Here is a 23,405-nt window from a genome sequence, read left to right as displayed (position 1 = left end):
AAAAACCTAAGGCTCCAGAAAGAGCCAAGTCCAGTCTACATGGCTCAGTCGCTCCTCTCTCGTTCGAGAGATACGCCGCTTGGCTTCCTTGCCTCATTTCCCCAGCCATCTGCTGCGAGTCTGACTCAGAGGGAAACTCACTCTTCTGGGTATATTAAGCTCTCAATGCTGGCTGGTCACTTTGGATGTTTCCTGCATGGAATACTGCAGCTCTTGGGGCTTTCTGTAAATGATACAGAGTTAATACGAAGAGATAAATCTAAGTCGGATAAACACTTTCGTTCATCATGAAAGTATCTAAAAATACTAGAAAGATAAGAAGATAACTCATCTACTGTTTTGCTCTGAAGAACAGACAACATCCGCAGCTGCTCTGGCCACAGAGCGACGTGAAAATCTCTTTAATGAAACACAAACAGACCAATGCGAGCCAAAGGCTCCCAAGCCACAAGCAGCGGGCAGACTGAAGTCTCCAGGTGGAAAATATGTGGAATTATTTGGATATCAGTGAGGCAAAATTGGCCTCTCTCTCCAACACTTATTTCAAACTGTAACTAGATAAAGGGAGGTTGTGAGTTCCACGGAGCTCGCAGCTTTGCAGAAATCAGCTGAGAACTTACCTCATCCTCTCATGTCCTTCACGTGTATTTACTTTAACCCATGTAACCACAAATACCCCAAATCCTTTGTCAAATTGTACATTCCAAACCATGAGCAAATCTGGGGATGCTACATCAGCTCTCTGTGCTGCTAGTCCATATGTGCACAAACTCTTCTTTTGCTAAACCAGCTATTTTATAACTGACCCACTGTAAAATCCATATATTCATGTGAAGCAGAAATAATTTCCCGGACAATTACTGTTCAGTACATCTCTGCTGTCCTCTGCGCCCCAAAAACTACTTGGTTAGCAATGAAAGAGACAGTGCCTCCAGGAAACGGGACAACTGCTAGGGGAGAGCTTAAGGATCATGACAGCTACAACCTGAAGATCCCTCTGGTAGAAAAACACTCGCCAGCGCCCCGCTTAATGCTCCAACATCTGGAAGTCGGTGGCATAGGCCTTTACATGAAAGCTCAACTTGATGAAAATATACAGCTCTCCTAATTGCAGAGCACAAGCCTCGGAGGATTCACCTATTATGATAAAGAGCAGGAGATCTCTGCTGGCATTTTATCGAGCAGTAATATATCACAGGGCACATCTTCCTGAACGCAGGGAGAGCTCAGTTTGCAATAGATCAGCCTTCACTCAGCTCTGTAAAATGTTCCACCTTCGCTTAGAGAGTATTTCAAGTACAAAAATCAACGCACATCTGTGCTGCTTTAATCTGAAATCCCAGGCTCTGCTTCCTCTACAACTTTATATCCTCCCCTTCCCACAGCTCCCCATGTAAATAAACTCGAGGTTTTGAGCCAACTTCTTTCGCAGCAAACTTGCACTTCCTCACAATGTTCATCCTGGCTTAGGAAACACACACAGGTTCTCTGTGTGCTATGAGATCTCAGCAAAGCACCTGTTATTCTTGCTTTTAAGGAGGGAGCTCCAGAAAACTGTCCAACAAAGTGCAGTTTTGACTGTTTGCCAGAAAATGCGAAGGCTACATCTACTTTGCATAAAATGAAACAGGATCTTGCAGCTGCTCTTACCTTAAATAAAAGTGCAGCCTAATGAAACCTCAAAATTCAGCCAAAGCAGTGCAGTGCCACAGCAAACGACACAAGTCATTCCAATGTACACAAAGAGGACGGGACCCTAACGTCTGTCAGAGCGAAAATCATCTGCCAAGCATCTGGCTTTAATCAGGAGGGGGTGGGAGTTACCTGCAGTCACTGGAGAACATGAAAGGTAATTGAAAAGCTGCTAGTGTTTTTCATTTCCCTGCAAGCGTTGCACCCTTTGTTGTAAATGGAAGGTAGAACGGCCTGTCCTTTCCTCTCAGACATGCAGCAGCTCAATCTGCGGCCCCTTGTCAGGGCAGATGGCACGTAACACACCCATCACTCCTCCCTATCCAAATCCAGCCTCAGTCGTTGTACTGACTGAGGCCTGCCGGGGTCGGACACGAGCTGGGAGTTACTTCCTCCATCCTGGCCTGTGGTGCTTCAACTCCAAGCTCCCTTGAGTTGCATCCAGGCTTGTCTCCAGAACAGACTGTCTGGAAGAGCACCCTTGTTTACACAACTGTAAAAACAGAAGTTCTCTATCTGACATTGCATGCCTCTTGGGAGAGGACGACAGCAATAGAAAAAAAAAAAAAGAAAAAAAAAATCAGCTTTCTCCTTCCAGTTCCATCAAAAAGTTCTTCTAGAACAGCCTTTGGAGTCAAAACAGAGATGGCTACGTACACTGTGTCAGTGTTTATGTGTAACAACATAGATTGCTAAAGATGAGAACAAAACCTTCACCGGGCAAAAGGAGAAGTGTTCTTCCATACAAAAGGACTGCTTCACCAATGATCTAATGAAGTGTCCAATGTGAAGATGTCACTTAAGCTTTAATTCTCCATAAGCTTCCAGACCAAAGTTAGGATCTATGGATCCTACAAGCACGGAGCTGGCTAAAAATTTATCTCATCCTCTCAAGATAAAAGTTTATACATGCATGCACATAAATCAATTATGCACATACCTAAATTTTGTAAAGAAATATATATGACAATATGTTTGTTCCTGTGTTGTATACTTACGTGTGTATATACAAACATTTATCTACTGGATCAGGACAGAATCTGAAATCCTGCATTTTAAACAAAACCAAAATCCAAAACTCCATTCAGAACACATCACATGACATTTTATTTCAATTAATCCGTAATTCCAGCTCCCATAACTGAACTGATAAAGCAAAAGCCCGAAGTTCTCATTTTGAAAACCACCAGATAGAGTAAATTAAAGCTACACAAAAGAAGTTTTCAACTTCCCAAAACAAGAAAGTTTTGGAAAGTCTCTCCCTCTCTTTACTTATTCTGCCCACTTACAAATGTAAAACGCTTGTACAGTTACTTTCCCCTTCTAAACAGAGACGGTTGCTGCTGTAGCACATGAAAAACTGCTTTGGGAAAACCACTGAAAAGCAGTAGTTCAATGAATTGGAAGAGACACGTCAATTCTTGGTGTACGACATTAAAGTAGACTTGGGATAGGGACATGACCGCTAAGTAATATCCACCCAGAACGTACCACCACGTGGCCCCATGCCAGGTGTAAGAATACTCAAATACACAGCGTCTTGGAGAGAGAGAGAGGAAAAATTACTCTTGGAAATTCAGTGCAACATTTCAGAATAGCCTAAGTGGGAGCCTGGAAGTGACAAGAGTCTGGGGATGTTCAAGAAATGCAAAGATAAGTTTTTCCACATAGTCTTGACAAAGGCAACAAAAATCCCTATGGTTTGTGTCTGATGCAGGGCAACGCTATTTCACCAAGAGGAAATGACAGCAGCAAACAGCTATTTCTAGCTCCTCACTTCTAGATCCAAGTTCAGCTCTACCAAGCTACCAGGCTGTCCATTCACAGAACAACCAGGATCGCTTGATTACTTGCACGGAGTGCAATCTGCAGACATCAGGGAGGGAAATTACTGAGCAAGTGTTTCCATATGAAGTCGCAAACGCGCCCCAGAGCATTTTGATGCGAGACATGCCCAGCTCTTGGTCGCTGCCAGAGGTGGTGAATTAGGAGGCATTACATTAGCTGTTCCTTTGCGCCTGCTCCCGGCCACCAAGTTAATCATCCCAGTCATCACTCGAAAAATTCGCAACTACGAGGGTGAAACTGGTTTCAGAGTAATGGCTCTCAACAGACTTCCTTTTCAAAGCACTGAAAGGTTCTCTCTGCCATCAGTTTATAAGCCAGGATATTACAAAGCTTGTGAACACTTCAAAAGCTTCCACCGAAATGCAAGGACATCTGCTATTCACATTTTAGGATCAAAGGTGGTCAAGTAGCTTAAATGTTGCGTTGACCAGAACCATGTACAATTTACCATGGAGAAAATTATTTCAAAATTATGGTTAGGACATCAGATTACGGGTATCAACATCAACTCTAACGGACCATTTGAGAGATAACCAAAATCTACTTTCAGTGCCTAGGTTTTCTGCAGACTATATAAAAAGCCTACCAAAAAGTAAAAATAAAACCTGCTGTCCTTAGGTGATGTGGCAAACTGGATTTACAGCAAAGTCAGTCAGGTACTCAGGAGTTTAGTTCAGCTACACCTAAATAAATTGCTCAGGACAAACAAGACGTAGCATACCTCAAGGCAGCATGAAGATTTTAGCTTTCTGCCTTGGATTCTGATGAAGCCTGTCCCCTTAAACCTACTACGGCATCCGCAAACAGAAAATCTCCGGCCCAAAGCTAAATTCTGAAAGTCAAGTTTCCATTGTTTGTGCAGAAGCAGTGCATCATTACCCCAGTGGCTTTTTTATGGTTACTTACATTGGAAGCAGGCCCCTGCTTTAATGCATCACAGATGAATTAAATGATCTGCTGTTAAAATGATGACAGAAGCATGAATCTCCCCAGTAAAGCTTAGAGAGTGAAAGTCAAACTAAACAAGGCCTAGCAGCGCAGGCCAAGGTGTACTGAGGACACCCATTCTCAGCAGACTCATTTTCCTTGGCACGGCTCTCGCGCACCAGAAGGCCATGGCCAGAGTCAAGCCCTTGGCCTCCATTTCACAGCTATGATTTAAAGCATCAGGAAGGGCTGTGATTAAATATTTGTCCGGGTCACCATAACTCGTGCGTAATCACTGCAAACATTTTAAAAGAGTACGCAACACTCAAAACTGTCTCCAGATGCCTTCCCCTTCCCGCTGGCTTTTCCATCAGCTTCTTCTGTAAATCAACAACATGGAAAGAAAAATCACCCAGGTCTAGGGCAAGCTTCTGCGACTGCAATGCTAACACCATTTCAGTTCCTCTCTGCAATCACAGATCCTTCTTTCCTTCGCCTGGCTCAAACCTGTACAAAAACATGAACTGTTTAACAGAGTCTGCATTGTCCTCTGTATCGAAAGGCTGCCCTGGGAAGTCTCATAAAGGAGCTGTAGCTACTGCCAATCTCTCTAGTCACTCATGGCCATACAATATGCCTCCTGTCCTCCAGAGTTTATTACTCTGCTCCAGTCACTGATTTCCACAGTCCCGATCTTAAGCAACCGCAATTCATCAGCCGCACGAAGCAGGGAGACGGCAACCTCTGGCAGGTGGCTGGGGCAGAAGCACCTTCACCCACTGAAGTCAAGCCCAGCAGATTCTGTCTGTCAGAGACAGAGACAGCAGCACTGCCTGAACAGTCATCAGTCTGGCACCTTCCTCACGAAAAACAGCTCTCAAGAGGAAGTCAAAGTAATTAACACTGGCACAAAAAAAACCCTCCAAATGTTTAGAGGATTTTTTTTTTTTTTTTTGAGATTTTTTTTTTAAATCTATGTCCTGGTACTGCAGGAGGAAAATACTAAAGAAGGACACTAAAAGATAACTGGTGTCTTTAAGAACAGAAGAATCCTCTAGTCAATGCAAAATACTGGTTCAATGATGGTGGCCTAGCCGGCTTTTAAAACAGAGACATAGCAAAAGAGGTCATCTTGTATTTTTATAATCCTATTGGAATCTTCCAGTACCAAAGTGGGCAAATCTTAGAGATAAAAATATTTGTCTGGGTAACACATACAGAAGTATAAAAATTTAGGAGTACCAAAAGAAAAACTAAAACTTAAAAGCAAGTCTAAACTCCTACTGAATGCTTTCTATTTTTAATTGAAAGCTAAACTGCCGTCAAGCAAAGTTCAAGGGGCTTCCTGGTAATTACACACTTCTGCATTAACTGTTTCACTGGGCTGTGTACGCAGCAGGAGAATAGATGTTTATACAACACCTCACAAAATCAACTTTTTGTTCCTGACTGGGGCTACTGGGCATATAAATAAGGAAAGGCAGGCCTCGGGTGTGCAGCCTACACCCATGCCAGTATAGAGACGTACCTGTCTGGTAAGGCTCCCTCCAAGGTTCATGGTACCAGAACCAGTTTTATTAGTCTGCAGCCACAGCATCACTGTGGAGGTCAGCTTGTAATGAGCAGTACGACCACTGGATTTCTCCTACAAGTGGAAAGACATAGAGACAAAAGGTTAAAATCCCTCCAAAAACTAAATGGTGGCTGGCTCCAAAGACCCCAGGACAGACGTGTCTAACTCCACTCACATAGCAGAGTCTGTTTCTTAAAAATGCTTGTAAGCGTGCATAGTTCCCTAATTTTCCAAAGCAAATCTAGTTAGAGCAATTTAACCTCCTATTACCTTGTTTTTATTACCTAATTACTGATATTTATCTGTAGACCTTTATGTTAAAAAAAAAATATAAAAATCTCAGGATCACATGCACAGAATGTAACATACTTTCAATTCTTCTGGGATTCTTTTTTGATTACAGCCCTGACTTATCTCTATCCAAATTGCTTCAGGGAATTTTCAAAAATTAACAGGGGAAAGAAGTTTACAGCCCCTAACACAATATTGCATTGTTCAATGGAACACCTGTGCTCGTTAATTGTCTGGAATTAACTGGGTTTTGTTTTCACTGAGGAATATCGGCTGCCCCAGAGGCTGTACCTGAACCTCCACCACGTGGATGGAATCCCAGCATCCCTTAATCTTCTTTGATCCATCTCCAGCTTTCTTAATGAGGATCACCCCAGCAAAACCATGATCCAGATCCCAGAGGTAGACAGAGGAGACTCCACCTTCAAAATACCTGCAGGACGCAATCCAACAGGCGTGTTAGAAGGAAGCGGGATCCAAGCCAGAGTCAGACATCACTAATAATCTTAAATAAGCAGAATCTCTATATCTTAGTAAAGATTTTTTTTCCTTTTTAGATGGTACGCTCTCACCAGTTATATACTTAGAAACACAGCAGTTTAAAGCATTTTATAATACAGAGACTTTATTTACAAAAATCCTGTACTTTTCTCTAAAGGAGAATAAAAGTCTAGTGAGAAACAGAGCTAGCTACAGATTTCTACAGTACTTGAGCAAACAATTCCTCTGATTCCAATTAACTATAACAGCTGGTAAAAGCACAAGCTACAAAGTGGGCTGAGAGTAAGGCTTTATTTTACAGTTTCGGGGTGTTTTTTTTTTTTTTTTTTTTCCCTTTTCTCTCACTAGTAGGAAAGTCTGGAAGTTCTTTACAACAAAGTCTGCTAATTAAGAAAAAAGGGAGCGAGCAAGTAGTTTTATGCTGCTGTCTGAAAAGTTTGTGTGGAGCTGACTCAGTGATTTATTGCAAATAGAGCTGAACTGAAACCAAGGTTCTTAGAAATGATGGGATGCTGTTGAGGTTTATGTATTATTCCCGTTTCAGACACAGTACACGATAGAAAGCAAGCTGGACTACCCAAATCTCAGGTTTCTGGTAGCAAAATGTGTACTCTTAGAAAACTAACAAAGCAATGGCATCTGCAGAATCCAACCCCTTCCTTATAACACTAGTGCTAGGCTCCTTATGTGCCAGATGGAAGACACGCTTTAAAATACTGGTAAACAACCCAACCCTGTAGGAAGGAAGATGCACAAGCAGCAATTTTGACTTCTAGAACACCGAAGCTAACGCACAGCATTTTCCCAACTGTTTCGGTTCTCAGGTTACCAGAAGGAGTATCACACAAAAGGGAAATACTCTTTCACAACTCTTAGTTCTCAGCAATGAACTCATGCCGCAGAGAATCACCATCTCCTGCAAAGAGCTATGGAAAGGAGAAGAGGCAACTTCAGCTGAGCCAGACCATCAGTGACAAGACATTCTAGTAGTCAGATATTTCTGTTCTCTTCTGAGCACATATTGCCACTCTGCAAGCACACACATAAAGCAGACAAAACGCCTGAGAATTCATTGTCTGTAGGAGAGCAAAAAGCTCATCATCCAAACACATGAGGAGCTGCTATGACTGACAATTCCCAGCAGCTAAACTGGGAGAGAGTCACGCCGATTAAACCGGTCTATGTTCCTGCCTCTCACTGCCAGGAGCAAGATGATCATAGATCTGCAAGTGACTGCATGTTTCTCCACTTCTGCAAGAGGGTATCACTCATCACCAGCACGAAAAGCTTGTCGAACCCTCCCACCTTCATGCTCCCCTCCTTTCTAAACACGAGTCTGACAGTTGTTAATGGCACTTCAGATTTGATTTACTGTGCATTTTGGACTTCATGTATTAGCTTGAAGTGTTGTAGATTCAAGAACACTGACCCACGCTTTTCTACAAATTAGGAGAAAAGATACGGCAAAGTTAATGCAAATAACACAGGCAACTTCCAACATCTCCTCTGCACTTACAAACCAATCTAGTATGTTGTTTCAAGAAGGCAGAGTCATCAAAGAGCCTCAGTTCTTTTTAATTGCATGCATCCAAGTCTGTATCAAAAACAATGCTGACCCCAGGAGCGGTGTATGACTTCATCTTAACTCACCACGTAATTTTGTTTTTAGTGGGTGACTACTGCTCCTCATCACCCAGCTGAATCTGGACCAACATACTCACCTCTGTCCTACGACATTTGTCAAGGCACTGATAATACACCGTTAAAAAAGGAAAGCCCTTTGCTCCACAGGGGCGCTAAAGCCAGACTTCCAGCAGGCAATTTAAACCTAACAAACCAACAAACACCCTTTTTATATCCCCTGGGGAACTCACAAATGGATTTCGGTTAATGCAGTTAATGGGGATTTCAGTCCTGCAGCAAACCGCCTTTCTAAGCTAAGTGACCCTTCCTCTGACAAAAGGCAGTGTGAATCAAAGGCCGGAGCGCAGAAGCTATTGTCCATTTCTACAGCAAGTTTGCTCAAAAAAAAAAAAAAAAAAAAAAAAAAAAAAAAAATCATATATAGAATAAGTGAATTCACTCAAAATGAACTGGCAGGCACAGAATATTCTAGTGAGCACAGACAGTTTCCCCATTACCCACTTTATGAGCTTGCTATGAGCATGAAACATTAATTAAGAGAGGGATCGAAACAAGGTTTTTGGAAATTTATTCTTACCTACCGTACTTTGATCCTAATGACATGAAACAGAAAAAAAAAATCATTTTTATGTGGTTCACCTTTATGAGATTTTACATAAAGGCTTTTGTGGGTATTTTAAGAATGTGCTAAAATGTTGTCTGAAACCACATAAAACCATCTGAAGAACCTCCCGCCAGAACTAACAGAGCACACATGGAAACGCTTTAACGTGCCTTTGTATATTTAATGAATCAAATATAGTATTAATATTGTTTTAAATACCGACATGCTATTTCAATAAAGTTGCTTTGCCACAGCCAGATCCAGTATCTTGAGACTCGAACAACAATGCCAGCGATTGAATCGCTATGAATCCAAGGCACGCTGGGATGTACCTTAGCCTCCTCTGTGCTTCAGCAATATATAATCACCTCAAAAATTCACTCCTCCTTCACAGGGAGAAAATATATATAATCAGTCACTACATTAGAGTTCACCTTTCCTCGCACAGCAATGAAAACGCACTGAAATGGGATTTCTGAAGACTATCTAAACCCAGGAAAGTCATGTTTGGAGAGGAGAACATTCCTTGAAACTTGTTTTCTTCAAGAAAAATAAAGAAGTGCTACAGGTTAATTGGCTGCTACGTAACAGACAACCGAATGACAGATTGGTAGGAACTTAAATCAACATTCATGAACTTGGATTTGCTGCAGGAAGGCTGGACTACCTCCAAGAAACCCTTCACCATAGATTAAAAAGCAGCACTTATTAAAATCCAAGCAGGAGAGGTAACCAGCTTGGAAAAGGTTCCTGGAAGGCATAACGTGGTGTCTTCTCCATTAAAGAAATGAATGGGCAAAGCAGGGCACAGGCACATCAAAATTACATGCTGAAGTAGCAGCAAAACACTATGAAAGCACTACCTAGCTCCTGGATCTAACGTAATTCTCTCTGATCGCCCGCTCTGGATACCCCTGCTCGTGGTTCATTATCCTCCCGCACAACAGCGGTCGTAAAAGGCAATGTGTCTTCTTTAGAAGCTTGAGTCCTCTCCCAAAGCATCCAAGCTCCAGCACAAAGCAATCAGCAGATGCTTTTGAGATGTACAAGAGGCACAACACCACAGAAAAACCTCCAATTTGTATTGGGGTACCTCAGAAACACCCCAAAAGGATAAACCATCTTCAAAGGACAGCAATTCAAACAAAAAAAAAATCGCTTCTCTTTTGCTTAAGGACATGGATCTGTCCAGGATGTACTCTGGGTTTACCTACAGACAGTTTGTTACAAAACAATGAAAAAACATAGTCTGATGGTTATCATATCCCTTCATTAAACCCAAAACACCACCAAGTGATATCCCTGTCCTCTTCAAAGACAGCCAGTGTTCTTCCATCTCTGGTAAAACCACTTTCTAGCAGGTTGCCCAGGAAGGTGACACAAGGCCTACCATAATCATTCATTCTCTTTCCAAACTTCAGAATAGCATTTAACTCAAAATCAATTCTGGTTTTCATGTCATGATCAAACACTTAAGTTTCATACCCGTTACTCATAAACCACAGAACTCCTGGAAAAAGCTGTTTTATATAAGAAATGTCACACTTAAGACTGACCTACTTTACGAATGCAAGAATAAAAGAAAATATTTAAGCTAAGAGTGATCCAAAGCTTTATGAAGTGTTTGAAGTTCAAGCGGGTGGAGACACAGGATGGAAACTTGTTTAAGGAACTCGAGTTGTATCCATGAAATAGCGAGACTGTGGCCAGAACAAAGCCGTAACTTCAAGAGGGATGTCATAGGGGAGGAAATCCCCCAGCTTCAAGCATAGACCTCAAGAAAGGAGGACAGATTAATCACTTTGTTTTACCACTAAAGAATCATAAAAGGCACTGTAACTTTCCTGATAGCATTCTACTTCTCGCAAGCCTTGCAAATGAATGCTGGACCCTATACTGAGAAAATGAGTTTCCACCACACAGCAATAAAGCCAAGCTATGACTTTCAATTACACTTCAGAACCTAATCGCTCATCCATAAAAACACTTGTGCATTTTCCAGTAAGTAACCGAGAGCCAGAGACACCAGGGTGGGTTTTTGTGTCTGGCTTATGGCTCCTGCAGCACTAAGCCATAAAAACCTCATGCCAAAGTACCCATATCTGGAATCTCAGACTGGCTACGCAAACCTTCTGAAGAGTTCGACAGTCCTTCAAACCAGCTCCTTTAAAGCAGCAAAATCTCTTTTCTTTTTTTTTTCCCCCTAAAGGTTGCAAAGCTGTTTCTTCCAGCTACAGAAGTTCAGCTAGAAAGGGAAATGTCTCCATCTATTTAGATCAGACTTCCAAGAAAGCTGTCATTTAAAAAACCTACCCCAAAGGAAAATATTGAGGATTTAGCTACAAATGTTTTTACAAGAGTGACAATGACTAAGGACACAATCTGAGAAGCTAGTGTCTAACAGCAACCCCAAAACATTACCTAAAAGATCAGGTGAAGGAGGAGACACTTTAACTAGTATTAAAATAGATGACTGTAAGGGCCAGTGACTTGACACAGTTTTCACCAAGTCCTTCCCCTACGCCTGCACCCCGTCACTTCAAACCAGCACATAAATAGCAACAGAAATACAAAGTAAGTGGCAAGTTCCAGCAAGCCACCCTCCACCAAAACCAAAACACTGCTAAGGTGTTCATTCAAATCTTCTGCCATTCCTGAAGAAAAAAGTCTTCAGGACAACATCAAGAGATCAGAGTTGTCACTAAATAAATTCGTTGCCTGTGTCCTCCACCCAGCTTTCTAGTAACGAGGCTCACGAGCCTGTTCGTTAATAAAAAGGACAAGTTGGTATCAGGAACTAACCAGGATGTAACACTTCCACTGGCGAGAGTACAGATGATTTACAATTCCTCTCTCCCTCCTCCTCCCGTCCCAGGAGTGCAACTGTATAACACTTTCAGAATGTTACCTAAATACTTAAAATGAAGAAGGTAAAATGTTTGTGTATTTAGCCCAGCTGTTTTTCACCATAGTTTATGAACACAGCCCAAAGCATGCTTGTGGACTCTGCACAGGTATTTTACAGAGATTCTTTCCAGCATACACAGGTGCAAAAATCCCTCGAGCAAACATACCAATCTAGTTAGGTATGTGTAACTTCAATGCCAGTTGTACTTGAAAGCACACATCTGGAGCACGGTGGGATGACTCAAACTGCGAAACAGAGTTGTGAAGTGCAAGAACTCTGCAAGGAAGGAAAACAGTATCCAAACAATGGGATCCTGAAGGCTGCAAATTTTCGAGAACCTCCCGTTTTGTGCTTTCTAGGACCTTTCATTATTTAAAAAAAAAAACATGTATTGCTCACATTTTCCTTACCATCCAATTGCTCTTGGCAGATGGAAACTAATGACCAAATCCCTTTTGAGAAGTCACCTGGAAACAGTTCCATTAGCCACCTAATAAGCAAGACAATGGGTCACTTTGTAACATGTCCAAACGAATAACCGGTTCATTAACCACCAGGAAGCACCGAGTGCTTACAAATCTTTCACCCGTACCCATCCCTTCAACCAGTGTGCTCTTGGAGAGACAGCCCACCGCTTCACGCACCAACAGTCTGACACATTTTAGACTCTGCCAGCTATAACTCAAATACGGGTAGGAGGGGAAAAGAGAGCAGCAGAAGTCTTCTGTGTCATGATTAAGTTTGCCAAAGCCTGTGCAGACTACGGATTTCATGGGACATACATAATAAACTGAGATTTCAAAATTTCATGTCACTCAATTTCTGAAAGCATGTAAGTAATTTCTTACTAGGGATTTAAAACCTTCAGAGAATGGTGTTTGAGGATAACGCTGCATCATCAGTGCTGACCTCTTAATAAAAGTTTTCCCTCTCCAGTGTTGGGATTTTATGTAATCACAGAGAACCGTGGGAACCCAAGGGAAAAACTCCTCCTCTGCTGAAAAGCTCAGATTCAGAAGATAAGAATGCAGTCTGTTCAGAGCTGCTCCAAAACGAAGCACCCGAAGAAAAAGAGAAAAAAAAAAATCAGATGAAAAGCAAGTAATTTAGTTTTCACAGCATGTTGGTACGCTTAATTTTTTCCTCTCTTCTTCTAAATTTACTCTAATCTGTGTAATATCTATCAACAACTTCAATATTGATTCTGTTTTGAGTTTTGAGCTGCCCATGGGCAAGTTAAGGAAGGGACCCCAACACCACTCTGTTTACTCTTACATCCAAACAATTTCCTTGGGAAAACAGCATGGTTTTAATTTTAAAAGCACACCAACATTAAAGCAGCGAGCATCTTGGCAGTTTGGGTCTGTCTTATGAGACTTCATCTTGGACTTATCAGTCTAACCCAGAGGCAAGAATCTCACAGATGACATAATCCTGATGTCACACCCTATTGTGCAAAAGCCTAGCCAGCAGCGAGATGGAAAGTCAGGTTTCCTTAGCACTAGGACGCATAACAAATGCATCTGGATTCAATCTGCAGGGCCCTTGCTGTGAAAACCACAGCAACTCTCATGCCCAAGAGAAAGGCATCACAAAGGGCTAGTAACCATTAATGAGGAACAGTGAGCTAATGGCAATAAAGTCACTTCAAAGCTTTCCCTGGGTTTTCGTTTAGGCAAACTAGGTTTATATCTAAACACAGACGGAGTGCTTCTATAAAGAGCTCACAACTGCCCAATCACTTTGTGAGTTGAAAGTTGCACGGCAGGCTGCAGAGATCGAAGCTCGGCGGCTGCTCCCCGTGCACACCTACGGGCACGAGCACTGGCAAGCTGGGCGAAAACCAAAAGCACTCATTACGCCGCTTACATCTGGTGCTCTCCTTTTATCTACCTGCTGGAATCAGCGCTGGTCCATGGACAAAATCAGTCAGATTGGGTCAAACAGATAAACACAGCAATTGCTACAAATTTCTCTCTTGAGAACTGCAAAGTATTTTCAAAACTGGAGAGGAAGGAACGCCATTCAGAGCATCTCATGGTCTACCAGACCAGGTAGAGAGCCGTGCTGGACCAGGTAAAGGGATATACAAAGGCAGGGAAGGAGAAGTTAGATGACAAACTACAGCAGCGCTGTGAAAGAGTTAAAATCTAAAGGCAGCATTAACAGAAGTTTGTCTTTTTTTTTCATAGCAAGACAGACAAAGGCTAGTATCAGAGGTGGTTCAAGTACACAATCCAAAACAAGCTAAGAAAAAAGGTAAAAAACCAGCTGAAAAGGAGAAAGCTATCCAGGAGCTTCCAGGACTTTTGAACTGACTGTAGCCTTTCTTCCTCAAGCTGAGGAGAGAAAGGTGATGGATGTTTAGTTTAGGCAGCATCTATGCTGCAAAGAGAACTGAAATGCTTGGTTGGCGGGGGTGCCATCCTCAGCACTGCTAACACCATCAAAAACTTGAGTGACTAACTCCCTTTTGGACAGGATTCCAATCCAAAATTCAATAACAAGAGGATTACACACAATGAAGACATTTTAGAGGTCAATCCTCTCCCAGACCTCCTTCCACTCCTACCAAATTCCTTGTCCTTGTCTAATACAACAAATTGAAAATGGATCAACATCAAAACACGGACAGAAGCAGAAGCTTCATGGCTTACTCTGTTGAGGGAACTCAAAACCTTAATCAATAAACATTTTCAGGAGCAGAATGATTAAAAGGAGTGGGTTTTGGTTTTGTTTTTTTTTTTTTTGTTGGTTTTTTTTTTTAAGCTGTTAAAAATCAAAAATACCAATAAATCCAACTTAACCCAAGAAACAAAGAGGTAAGGGATAGCTTTCTAAATGTATGACAGCTTACTAAACTGGTCTAAAGTTGCCAGAACTCATTTTATTTGCAGAAATATTCAGATCAACAGCATCCTTCCCCAGGGAGGTCTATTTAATCACTTCAGAAACTATTCCTTCCAGACAACAAACAGCAATTAGATTACTTAATTAAAGCACTGATTATCTCTAACCCAAAACAACAGAACACAGAATCTAAAATAGATAGATTTATCCAGATGCCCTGGTCCTCATTACGCTTTTATTTCAATCAGTCGCACACACATGTCAAGCAAAGGGCAATAAATTACAACCATGTGTTTGAAGAAATTATCTTCACAATATTGGAAGCGGAGAGCCAAGGCTCTAACTGAACGGTGTAAGATATTAGACTTCCATCTGGGAATAATAACTTACAGAACAAAAACATACCAGGGCATTAGCTTCAGGCAGTGTCTGAGTTAAACCTGGCAGCAGGAGATCAAAATCAAACCGTTGTTTTTTGGGAAAGTGACATGCATTTTGGTAAAATAGACAACCAAGAAATATGCTTGTTGTTTAACATCTATAACAGAGGGGGAATTGAAAGCCAGTCTAATTCCTGTTTAACCCAAAGAGACATTAACGTGCCTTCAGAAATAAAAGTTGGGCAACTCTAGAGATACTTAAAGGTAGTTCGCATTAAAACTTAGAGAGAACAATCCAGCACTGGTTCAAAGGCACTGAAAATTCTGCAGAGTTGTTCTTCTCAAGCTTTCATGATTTGAAACAACTCCATGCAATATTACAAGACTTCTCCAAACTTCCTTTTCACGCTGCAGTCACTCAGTGTGCTGGCCAATAAACTTTTGAGGACAAAACTAGAATTTAAGACTAGTCACCAGCGAGCAGATCTGAATAGATTATTACACACAGATTGTTAATATGTTAACAAATGCCTAACAGGCTGATTCCCTCAAAACACCCACGCTAGCAGGTGCCAGCCCCTTGGGAAATGGCAAATACATGCCAATGACTCATTAAATGTAGGTGGATACTCACCACACCTGATTAGAACTGATATCCAAAAAGGAATGGTATGTGGGCCAAGTGAGACTGACACAAGGAAAAACTGAAACTATCTGCAGTCCTGGAAGACACCCCGGATGAACTCTCTGAGATATTACCACTTACTGTGCGTAAAGGTAAAATGGGAGATAATCCAGAGGAAGCTTGGACTGCACGCTGAGCAGAGTGGGAATAGCACATATTCTCAAAAGCACTTATTTTTCTCTACAAAGGAAACATCTTCCTCTTCTGCTCCCCACTGGAGTGACCAGTATAAGATGTAAAGCTGAGGAGTGAAGTGAGCACCATGCAGAGCAACGTCTCAGGGACAAGGGCTTCCAAGGCATTAGGATACACAACACCTTTCCAAAATGGGCAGTCCATACTGGCTAGATGACTGCAAGCACAAGATCCAGCAGTTTCGCCCAGCAAGGCTGGAAACAAAGCCACAAACTGCTTTGAAAAACCTAGCAGAACCCCTCATTATAAGAATAAAATGTCTAACAGCCCAGGAAGTTCAAGCACACTGGAGCTCGGTTCTCTCTGTGAATGACTGCTTACGTAAGATTATTTTTGTATTAACTGTTACCTCTCTACTGTAAAACACAGCATAGCTGTGGTTAGAGGTGTAGCCCAGAAACATTCTCTACCCCGGAGACAGCAGGACAGAACAACCTCTTACAGGATGGGATGGCTGCGTAAGAACCTGATGTGCCAGATCAGAGCTTCTCTCTCAGCATCATTTTCATCCTCTTCATCTGCAATGCAAGCTGAAAGTCTAACATGCAACAACTGGTGCACTTAAACTCACATTTTTTAAGAAAGAGTTTGTAATGCATTACAATTTACATTAAACTACATGTAAATTAAATTACAATGTACACATTACAGCTGTTTGTAACGTATTAAAGTATTGATTAGCTTGGTGTCACTTATGAACAGTCTGTTTGGACCCACAACCCCGCCAGAGTGAATAGAGCCAATAGAAGTCCCTGCAGGTCAAGTCAAGAAACTTTTTTTTGCACACTGCCTACAAAATGAACACCATTACTGGAAGGCGGACCTGTTATAAATCTTCCATATAACAGAAACTATAATTCTTACAAAAGATATAATATTGAAGACTGCCAGCACGCTACTTATTTTTTGATTAATACATCAACACTTTCAAACGAGCCTGAAATATTTTACAATACTGGAAAACCTCTGTTGTCACTGGCTCTGGAATTTGAAAAAACGCTAACAACTTTGTCCTGGAACTGACGCATCGTGCACTCCTTTCCCAGCACTGCAAACTGCCAAACCAGAAGGCCAGCAACACCTTTTATCGACATCACATGGCTCAGCCTCACTTCTGGCTTTACAGTGGGTGTACAGGATTAGTTTCCAGGTCTAGCTAGCCCATGGAAATTACATCACTGCAATTGCCATCTTGTTCCCACTAGAACCTTCCCCACACTTCAGACTCCCACATGGCTCCAGCAGCTGTTATGCCGGTAATTGTTACAGTCATTCTCAGTCTGATACGTTGGCAAGACCAATAAGCAGCAGTGCAAAAAGCTGGCACTTGTTACCCCCACCTCATTTTCCTCCTGCTCTGACGTCCAACTGAAAGTTCAGCTTCTGCTGTCAAAACACAAAATCCAATTGTCTTATTAAGGAAACTGCAGAGTCCAACTACCAGAACAAAAGCATGTTTCTATCCAAATCTCCATTGTAGGTAAAGCACAAATCGTTTCCAATTTCAATCATGAGGAATCCTTCCAATGGCCAGGTTAAGTTTGCATAATTTTGCAAATTCTTTCCAAAATTGCCACAATTTTTACACCACTCAGCAAAATGTAAGCCACCCTTCTCCTCCTTTTCTGACACGTTTTTGAGATCCTAACATGAATCAAAGCGTACTGTGCTGACAGATGTGCTTCTCTAGTCTGACTGCGCTGCAAGCCATAATGCCTCCCTCATTTCTGGCTGATGACACCAGAATGAAGCCTTTGTGAGAAACCCCTCTCCTCCAACAGTGTACCCCCTATAAAACTTGGACTGACAAACCGAAAGATGAAATTTGATGCAATCTCACCTTTTACTTCCACACAAGACTGCTTGTATGGAAGCACATACTCTACTACTACTACAAGTCCACATTAAGACTACTGTTGTACCACAGCAGATTCACCTCAGCCTGAGAGTAACCTGTACCATGCCTTCCTTCTTCCAAATGAAACCTTTTCAAAGGAGTTATTGTATCCAGCTGTGACTTCACGGTCATCTGACCAGAGAGGGATTTAAAAAGACAACCTTAGTTCCATAAACCTACCCATTTTCATCCTAGTGTATAAAAAACCTATTGGTCCTGGTCTGTTCTGCATGTGGGAAGGAACTGCAAACCTCGCTTTGCTGCATATGCAAACTTCCTTTCTTCCAGTATTCTACCAATAACAACTGTTAGTTACAAGAGAAGTTGGATATCTATGAAAATAATGCATGAAAATAAGTAAAACTTTGATACCTGTATCAAAAGTGCGAGGATTACACATTTAGACAGGCTACACTTAAATCAAGTCACATCTTAAATCGAGTATAAGATCTAGCAAGAAAAGTAACTTTTTACCTACTTTTGTTAGTACTGCAATAGTACAGTGACACATGAGCAGCTACAATCTAAGGATGTGTTTTATCTCCATTTTCGTGCAATATAAAGAAGCAATGAGGTTTGTGCACCTTTTTCATGGTCATTAGGCACCTCCAATAAGAAAGCATCCCATTATTAGACAAAGCAGTAAGTTCATTTTGCTCTGCAGCACATGCTTGCTTTTTAGATTTAGCATTACTATTTCCATCCCATCGCTGCTTAGGAGACCACAATCTCTAAAGGTGACAGCTAAACCTGATCACATCTCGAGACCTTGGATGTGACTGCAATGCCAGACCAGTGCAGTTCTCCCTTTTAGAAAAATTGTTCAATTGACACGTCAACCAGACAGTTTCCTATTGCTGCTTTCAAAAAGACATGGCTTAATCTACGTTTATCTTACACATGCTTTATTAATGCCTTTGCTTTACATCTCTTTAACAAGACAGGGCCTAAAACAAGCACCAGAGAACAGCCTTTGCAGCAGAAGGACAATAATCCCCACACAACTGCTGCATTTCAGAATGTTAGCCACTGGAAGATGTGAAAGTTGCTGCTATATATATAGATAGATATTTTGAGAGAGTACAGTCTTGAGGGAATGGAAAAAGCAGATGGTTTAAGGCTGAACTTAGTCAAGACCAAAGAGAACACAGGTCATTTCAGGACAAAGATGCCATTTATCTGTTAAAGAGGGGAAGGAGGCAGGAAAGCACCTCAGCATCTGCCTTTAGCATCAGCTGACAAAATTGATCATGTTTTCGTATCGTGAAATCACAGCAGATACGCTCCCCACCAGCAGATCAGTGGCTGTCTACCCTTCTTCCTCTGCTATACATCGGTATGCCCCTCTCAGAGGTAGCTAGTGACTGCACTTTAGACTCATTGTGTGTATTGCATGCCTGCTGAAGGAAACAAAGAAAGCAGAGGGCTCTGTACGGTAGAACTGACATACAAGTCTCTGTACTGGTCAAAGGCATTGTTGGCTTCCACCTCCAGCTTGCGCAGGCGAGCAGATGGCATGGCACCGTCTTCCAGGGGAGGATCGTATTTGTTACTCCATGGTGATCTGCCAAAGAGACAGGAAAACAGAGACAGTTACAACTGAGACAAACCGACAGCTTTGAGATCGGTAGGTCTGACTCCACCCACAGATGCTGAACTTCCAGAAAACCAAAAGGTACTAAGAACCACCTATCTGTAAGAATTTCACCCTCAACAGCCATTTCAAACACTGACAAAAGGGGACACTGACTCCTCAAAGTTCACAGTGCCCCTGGGGAACATTCCCCATCTTCAGGTTTCTACTGTATAAATAATCATGCTTGGGTTTGAATCTGTTTCTTCTTAAACATTCAAAAATGAGGCTTCAGCTGTTGCATATTACATATTTAAAATTATTTTCATGCAAATACAAATAGATTGTGTAGTTTTATTTGGGATTCGACAGTATTTGAGCCAAACACTGCTGTCTACAATTAAGGTTCAAATTCTCCTCCACTATTTTGCTTTGAAACAAACTCAACTTTTAGCAGAACATTAGGAAAGCATTTGAACAGCTCGAAGGAGGGGTTTGTAAAGCTGCAGATTTTACTATAATTTCTGCAGGTGTGGAAGAGATTTTGTGCTCTTAATGAAAGATTTGGTATTAAAAGATTAATGGAGCCCTTCGCCCATCTGCTCGAGACTTTCATAATTCCCATTCTTAAACCTCCATTCTCCTTTTCATTTCCCCTGTGAATAATCAACCTACATATATCACTGCTAGTTTAAAGAAAGGTACCTCTCCCCTTTACCTACTCACTTTTCAAAATACTCCAGCCTACTAACACTAGGGTCTTAATGCAGTCCATACGCAAGGGCTTTTTCCTCAGTAGCCATTTGTTACTCATTTCCCAGAAAGGCACCTAGTTTTGACATCTGTTTAACGCAAAGCACAAAGAACAGGCTCTGCTTCGCTCCGGCTTTGCGCTCTCACAACACCTCGCTCCTCCCTATCGTATCTGACTCAAGAGGTGAGACACCAGGAAAAGCTAAATCATTATTGTCACGTCCACCCAGGGCAATGTTTTCCAGGTGGTGGCTCTCATTTTAAAACAGTTGCTGAAAACTTGGTTGCTTTGGAGAAAAGTCAGCAGCTACAGTAGTGCTCCTTTACCTAACAACTCTCTGAAATCTGGAAAAGATTTGCACAAAAATCACCACCAGTGCTACCCGCGGGATTCCCAAATGGCACACCTACACCCACCAGGCAGCACACACAAAACCAACGACACGAAAGAAGCTCAGGCAGAGCACTGCCCTTGCTATCATGAAGGCTGCAAAAGCAAAGCCAGGGGTCATACACCAGGCAATGCACCACCTCATCAGCAGCATCCATTAGGATGCGCTTACTTTTTCTCTCTCTACTAAGTTTTAAAAGGTAGATTCAAAAAAAACTCTACTTTTTCTGTAAATTCAGAACACTGCTTCTCATCACGTACGAGGAAATCACTGAGCAGGGAACCCATGGTCAAGATGCTTTAACTGTAAACATTAGATGTCTTTTGCAGGCTGCAGGAAAGGGATGTAAAGGAAGCCCAGTAACAGATTCTTCTAGCTAGCAGATTGTGGCATTTTCAACTCATTATGGTTCGAGCCAGCAGCGACTTCACAAAAAAAAACCCCACAACCCCAAAAAACCCTCTCATAATACAACCTCATATTTTTTTTCTTTTTTTTTTTTTTTTTTGTGGAAGCGTACTGACAACACATTTGAAAACTTAAATGGAGGCTATTTGAGAAAAGACAGACGGACAAGCACTTAAATTTCAAAACTCAGACCTCTAATTTCCCTAAAAAGAGAATGTTTTTTGTTTCAGCTAACAAGCTTCAGTGTTGTTGGCACCAAATTCCCCATTAGGGATTCTATTTAATAGAGTGATCAAACGTACTTAGAGTGGAAATGTATGGACAAAACCAGAGACCTTGAAGTCTTATATATTAAAAAAAAAAAAAAAAAAAGCTCTGCCTTCACAATGTGGATTCTGTGGCTGTTTGATATTCTCCACAAACCTTTGTTATTACAGGAGCACTTGCAGAAGCGCCAGCAAGACTCTGTGCACAGAAGGCTGCTCCCACAAGCAGCAGTGCAATAATATAACAAAATTGAAAAATATCCATTTATGAAGATCCAAGAGAGACTCCAGAATCCACCTTCTAGTCTGATCCATGTTTGACATGGAGAAAATCAAGTCTGCCTGAATATGAGGAAGAAGTAAACCGCAATGGGCTAAAGCATTAGGATATTCATTTCCCTGTGTGCTGCCCCATGAGAGTGGTGGAGTTATCACCTGAATTGCCATACATCCCACAGCAGCCTTTTTTCAAAGCTATTTCACAGTCCAATTGTAAAGCCACTTAAAAAAAAAACAACCCCTGTAAAAGTTGATTCCCAGTGAGAAAGTCTGACTACCTAGCTCCACCTCTCTTGCCAAAGCAGCATGAGGCTCAGTCATCTGCAGAATGCTTTGAAATCCTGGAATTAGTATCAAAGAAATGCAATTAGCAACCTCTCCAACAAGAAGAAAACCGGTGTTTAGTTTGGAGTGCGCAGTAATTGGGGAGACAGCACCTTGCAGGTAGGGAATAGTATTTCTTGTGACTTCTAACTGAGCATGTGGTTCTACCAAACCTTTGTGGAAATATCAAAAGCTTTTAAAAGCACAGTAAACTCCTCCTAGATTTTGGCCTAATTGATTAAATTGGTGTAAGAGCCACTTCCCAGTAACAACTTCAGATTTTATGAGGTATGAATAACAGTGTCTGAGCACATGCACAGAACGGGATTAACACGTGTACATGTTAGCTTTGCTTGGTTTTCAAAGGTGTTTGCTTTGTGCCAAAGAAAAGAATTTATTTCACAAAACAGAGCTGAGACCAATCAATTCCAGAAGGAAGAATCACTTCAATCCAGAACACTTGAATCAAAAGCCTTAAAGAACAGCATTTTTTAATGCCAGCAATTAATACATTATGCCTATTCTATATGAACAAATTACATAGCTTTTCTGAAACCCCATTGCTTAGTAAGTCCTGGAAATTTCAAAGTCATTTAAAGAACATAAGGCCTCCTGCTTCCTGGTCACTATTTAAATATCTTCTCACCAAGAAAGAGATTGGGCAAATTTTAGAGGCAAGCATGCAACTAACCTTAAAGAAAGGGCTGCCACATGCACTAATTAAACGGGAGTGGCGGGGCGGGGGGACCAAGTGTTACTAGTTACTGCAGCATGTCACAAGAGTGTTTAACAAGTGCCTTTTCAAGTTTCCTGTGCCTCTGGTGATAGATGCTCATGTCAACAGCCTAACCAGGATGCAAAGGGACTGCAAGAAACATATCACAACTTCAGTGAGAAAGCTTCTCTTGAAAGACCCACAAGAAATACGAGATCCAGTCCCTTCTCTTGCATCTGCCAGAGAGGATGCAGCTGCGTGAGTACATCCTGTGGAGGGCAAAAGCTGTAAAACTCAACTCTAGCTGCTAATTTAGAACTGATTAAATGCATGGAGCTGCTAACATAGATCTGACCAACTCAGACATCCAAGCCTAATGCACAAATGCTTTTAAAGGCACCAGGCTCTTTTGTAGAAGGCTGAAGAAACTTTCAATGTTAGACTAGTACCCTGAAGAACACGAGGGAGCACTTCACCTTAGAGACCTTCTTACTTCTTGGCCCACTGCAATAGGTTATATTTTAAAAAGCTCGTTAAGATTTACGCTCAGCCACAATCCAGATGCCCTGTCAAGCTCTGCATCCATTATCAGTCTCCTCCTCCCATTTCTAAGCCAAAATGAATCTCAGTGTGTTCTCTGCGTAAATCATCCACAGACAGATATGCTTTCAGTTTAGATTAAGTACCTTTCCACAACTCA

At 41.6% G+C, this 23,405-nt stretch overlaps 1 protein-coding gene across 1 annotated transcript in view; it reads right to left on the bottom strand.

Moving 5' to 3' along the window:
• CAPZB (capping actin protein of muscle Z-line subunit beta) overlaps positions 1 to 23,405 on the bottom strand; it is a 69,138-nt gene that overhangs the window by 6,691 nt on the left and 39,042 nt on the right. Inside the window, exons 5-7 of the mRNA XM_086764280.1 lie at positions 19,446 to 19,559; positions 6,623 to 6,764; positions 5,996 to 6,112 (exon numbers count right to left, since the gene is read on the bottom strand). Coding sequence (XP_086620406.1) covers positions 5,996 to 6,112; positions 6,623 to 6,764; positions 19,446 to 19,559 — 373 coding nt within the window. The remainder of the gene's footprint in view (positions 1 to 5,995; positions 6,113 to 6,622; positions 6,765 to 19,445; positions 19,560 to 23,405) is intronic.

This window comes from Chlamydotis macqueenii, chromosome 21, assembly GCF_036417535.1.
Source record: "Chlamydotis macqueenii isolate bChlMac1 chromosome 21, bChlMac1.mat, whole genome shotgun sequence".
Lineage (NCBI taxonomy): Eukaryota > Metazoa > Chordata > Aves > Otidiformes > Otididae > Chlamydotis > Chlamydotis macqueenii.
This window is presented reverse-complemented; position numbering and strand designations above follow the sequence as displayed.